Source organism: Fulmarus glacialis, unplaced genomic scaffold (assembly GCF_000690835.1).
Source record: "Fulmarus glacialis isolate BGI_N327 unplaced genomic scaffold, ASM69083v1 scaffold27592, whole genome shotgun sequence".
Lineage (NCBI taxonomy): Eukaryota > Metazoa > Chordata > Aves > Procellariiformes > Procellariidae > Fulmarus > Fulmarus glacialis.
In genome coordinates, this window is record NW_009200190.1 from 40677 (window position 1) to 45098 (window position 4422).

The following is a 4422-nucleotide window of genomic DNA, read 5'->3' on the forward strand; positions in this document are numbered from 1 at the left end:
CGCTTGGGACTGCAACCGCTGTCCCTGACACCCACGCTGCTGCGCCTTCCTCCGGCACAAGGACCAAAGGGTTGCACAGGGCCAGAGAGCCAGGCAGGCAACAACTATCCCTAAACCGGAGCCGGAGGATTCAGCTTGCTGCTCAATTCCCCCAAGGAGGCGACTCACGGGAGGCGGGCGAGATCGCGGTGGCTGCCCCCACGGCAGCCGGAGGCACGTGCATCACGGCAGGAGATGGAGGACGTCGCCAGCTGCGGGTATGGTGCAGGCTTCGCAAATTTTGTCTCTATATAAGAAATGTATTTGCAAGTTGCAGGACACGGCAGAGAAAGCTAAAAATACAGGAGGGGAGCCATAGCAAGGAAAGCCTGCTTGTTTAAAACTTATTATCACTACGGGAAGTACACTGGACTATAAACAGACTTTTTTTTTCTTTTAAACATATCCCTGCTGTGTTACAAGTCAATTGCCAATATTCACATTCCTCAGGGCTATTGTATCTAGCACAGCACAGCTGCTACATTCTCCAGGCTGCCTAGGTGTACTCCAAAATGTTTAATTACAAGGTATTTCTTAAAAATTAATCTGTATCACCATAATGATCGGTTTCTTGCAGTCCCTCAGTATCCTCCAGCTATCTCAGACACCAGCTGATGTTATCGTCCAGACTGTTTGGGAGTAAGATGTTCTAGGAGGAAAAGTCCTCTGACTGAGGGGCCAACTTGTGCTTTGGTGCAAAAGTTTGTTTTAACAATCACAGGTATTTTATTAATTCACAAATCACATGAGTTCTTAGCTGTGTTTTGCACAAACTGTTCCCACGCTGTTTCAGTGGTTCTTGTACTGAAGAGCATCTAGAGACTAACTATGCAGCATGCACAGATGATGTATTATCATACCGAATGCAAACCATCTTACTGCATCGCTGGATTTGCTATTGCGCCTTCTGAGACCATTTATATACTTTCAACACTTCTCAGATCCCTTCAGAGCAACTCTACTGTACAACAGAAAAAAATTAAGCTTGCTTTTTTCTTTTTTTTGGCAAAGTAACTGCAGAACGCCTTTGACACCAATCTTAGCTTCTTGTTAAACATACAGATGAAATAAAAGCTCCTCCCTTGCCTCTCCTAGCGTAAGCCTCGTCTTCTCAGTTCCCACATCTGACGCAACTCTACACCACACCAAGTCAGAAAGCTCCTTTTATTTCTCCACACCAGCCTTTCCCATCATCCATAGAGGACTGGGACTAGAATATGTGTAACTAGAGATGGAATATTTTTTTTAAAAAGCCTTTTTTTTTTTAATGCCAATATTTTATCCTCACCTGGGAGTTAGATAGTTGCCTGAATTGCAGAGGAAGTACTCTCAAGAGACAAATAAAATCATTATTTGTTTTCAGCAGCATTTAAGGAGACGTCTCACTGTCGTAGGTAACCTGCAACGCCTTGGCACTGACGAACGCACCTTGAGCGCTCTTCACTCCGGAGACCTCCAACTAGAAACGAGTCCAGAAGAGGAAGGCAGGCCTTTCAAAGGGCCAGGACAGTCCTCTGCCATGCAATTTGTGTACTCTGGAAACACTCAGAATGCAGCTGCACAACATATAGACACAACGAGCTAACCATTCCCTCCCGCTGTATGTACAGTAGCAAATGTCCTCTTTTAACTTACCAACTGCCTTAATGACCTTAAATTTCTGTCTCTGTTGCAGAGACTTAGGATCTAGCAATCTCCTGCAATAAATTCCTTACTTTGCATTTCCTTAATTATGGACAGATTTGAAAGTACCGTAAAAGATTATTGGTTCTGCAGCAAGCAGCAGAGTCCCTGCAGATCTTTCCATCTCATAGAGCATGGCAGCAGACCTTACTGTTGAGTTTCATAATGAAAAAGCACATACCTGGACTAACTTTAACAGAAACATGGCTGACACCATCTGGCTCTTCAGCAGTCTTGTGACCCCCAGATTTTGACAGCTTTCGATAAAACCCCCTGGCTTTTTACAGCTGAGAAATAAAGTTTCCCCCAGCCTAGTAACATCTCAAACCTCACCTACTACTGCTTTCAAGCTGTTCCTAGAGAACATGGGAGAAAGCAGCATGTCAACTTTTGCAGAGAAAGAGGGGGTGCAGGGTAGATAAAGCTGGTAATTTTTCTTTCACAGCGTACTACTTGTAAAACTTCACGCCAACAGCTAGGTTTATTATTTATATTCCGAGAGCTTATTTTGAACTCAGCTCCTGCTCCATCCCTTGCAGCGGGGCCAGCCGGTCCTTTTTACTGGATTACTTCCCAGCCAAATTAGCAAGTGTGACTTCCCTCTTGATGGCAGCATGAATTCAAGTCGATCTCTGCTCCCAGCCGCTCTCTCCCAGTACAATTATTTTGGCTGACCATCTTAACTAAGATGGTTATTCATTCTAGCAAGGCAATTCTTTTGCCAGTACAGTTTAAATATTTGCCAGTGTAGTTTAAATTGCGAATAAGCTATAACGAGAAAGGATTTTCTTAGAAGTGCAGTGTTAGGAGACTTTTGTCTGCATAAGTAGCTTTGTTATAGATACGATTCTCCCAGCAGCTAAGTACTGTTCAGCCAAACTGACGCTGGACCAGGACTGTAGTCTCACGCTTTTGGGCAGACATAAAGACCTTACCCATCCTCTCTCATCCCTTCCCGGCTATCTCTACCCAAGCACCGCACAGCTACATGGAAAACTGGATCAGTCAATGGGTCTGAATTAAGGCTAACAGCATAAAAGGCACAATCCATACTTCAGTCTTTAAAAATGAGTCTTTAGCCATTCCTTGAAGTTTAAATATTAAACCCAAAACCTTAAAATGTTCTGCTTAGAGATGATAGCCTGTAATTTTGCCTTCAGCTTTAGTTCTCCAATTTGCACCACTGACTGATTTTTAACAGGACCTGTGGCCTTTAGGAGGCCACATTTCCTCATACTTTCCTTCAACTCTTCAACAGGCTTGAAATATTCCATTTTATTATTTCAGAAAAGGGTCAGGAACCATCAGTAGTCTGTGGTATACAAAACCCCACCCCTCAAAACTGCAGTTCTGCTTCACACCTTGAAACCAACCACATAAAGTCCATTTTAAAATATCAAATCTGCACTGGTCAGTTGATGACTTACAAATTATTCCCATTGCTTTCAAATTTAGGCTAAAAGGTGACAAAAGATAAAAAAGAAGCATACCTAAAGCATGATTCTCTTCCACTTTCAGCTACAACTCCTAAGTAAATATACAATGAAACATACCTGCTACTAAGCAGATCTTAAGAATGTCTGTAGGAATTTTTTTTTTTTTTTAAATAAGTGAAAGTGGTTAATCTACATGGCATTTATTTTCCAACATAACAAGAGAATAAATACTCACCCCTTGGGATCCTTGAAACTGAATTGAAGGCTGAGAAGAAATACGATCCTACAAGAGAAAGAAAAGGAGAATGTAAGCAAAATGAGAAACCTCTGCGCTCCAGCAGAAGTTATTTCGCTGCAGAAAGAGAAGGTGGATGCGCCCACAGCAAACTGGAGGGCTCCTCGTGCCCATACCATGATGCAGACCCCGCCGGGCAGCAGCAGCCAGCATTTCCTCTGCTCAGCACCGAGAAGCCCGAGAGCTGGTGCTTTATCGCGCCCAGCAAGGACACCAGAGTGCCATGGGGAGTCCGAGAAAACACTGGAAGCTGTACAACAGTATTTGCTGGCACGGAAAGGAAAAACCACCCCTCCTCTGCCCGAAGTACCACTGAATGTGCTTTCCCCCTCCCAAACCCTGCCCTGCTGTCCTGCTCGCTTATGGATTGGGATTGGCTTAGTTTCTGAACGGACTATTCAATGACAGCGTTTTTACATGTACTTGAGTTCTGGAATCAGCTCGAGTTGCGTGATTAACACAGGCAACCTGCCTACTCGAAAGGTCTTGATAACGATGGCTTTCCTCGTTAGGACAACGCTCAGGTCCCCATCGCTTCCCACCGTCACAGACGACCTGCTCTTTGCCCGGACCCCCATGCACGCACCAGTACTGCCAGGAACACCTGCAACACTGGAAACCAGGCCTCCCACCACAGCACCTTCCGTGCTGCTCCCAGCAGTGCGGACAGCCCGGCTGTCCCCAGGCAGGCAGGGAACAGCATCCCTCTTCTGCGCTTATACCTCAGCTAGCACGTGTCTTAAAGACAAAAAGAGATTCAGTACAATCAAACTGGCTCCAAAAAACTTCTGAGCTCCCCCAAACTATCTTCGCTTCTTCAGCTACATATCTGCCAAGGGAAATAGGCAATATGGCCGAAAATAACAAAAGCCATCTGCACCTTGTCTCTATAATTCCACGGCACCAAGCGCAGCCTGTTACTGACCTGTGAGGATGGAAGTGTCCTGCACTGCTTCTGTGCTGACACCG

At 44.9% G+C, this 4422-nt stretch overlaps 1 protein-coding gene across 1 annotated transcript in view; it reads right to left on the minus strand.

The window, feature by feature from the left end:
* The window catches only part of ELL2 (elongation factor, RNA polymerase II, 2), a 30996-nt gene extending 26965 nt beyond the window's left edge, over positions 1-4031 (minus strand). The window contains exons 1-2 of the mRNA XM_009573521.1: positions 3930-4031; positions 3394-3441 (exon numbers count right to left, since the gene is read on the minus strand). Of these exons, the coding sequence (XP_009571816.1) occupies positions 3394-3441; positions 3930-4031 (150 nt within the window). The remainder of the gene's footprint in view (positions 1-3393; positions 3442-3929) is intronic.
* Positions 4032-4422: the final 391 nt, after the last annotated feature.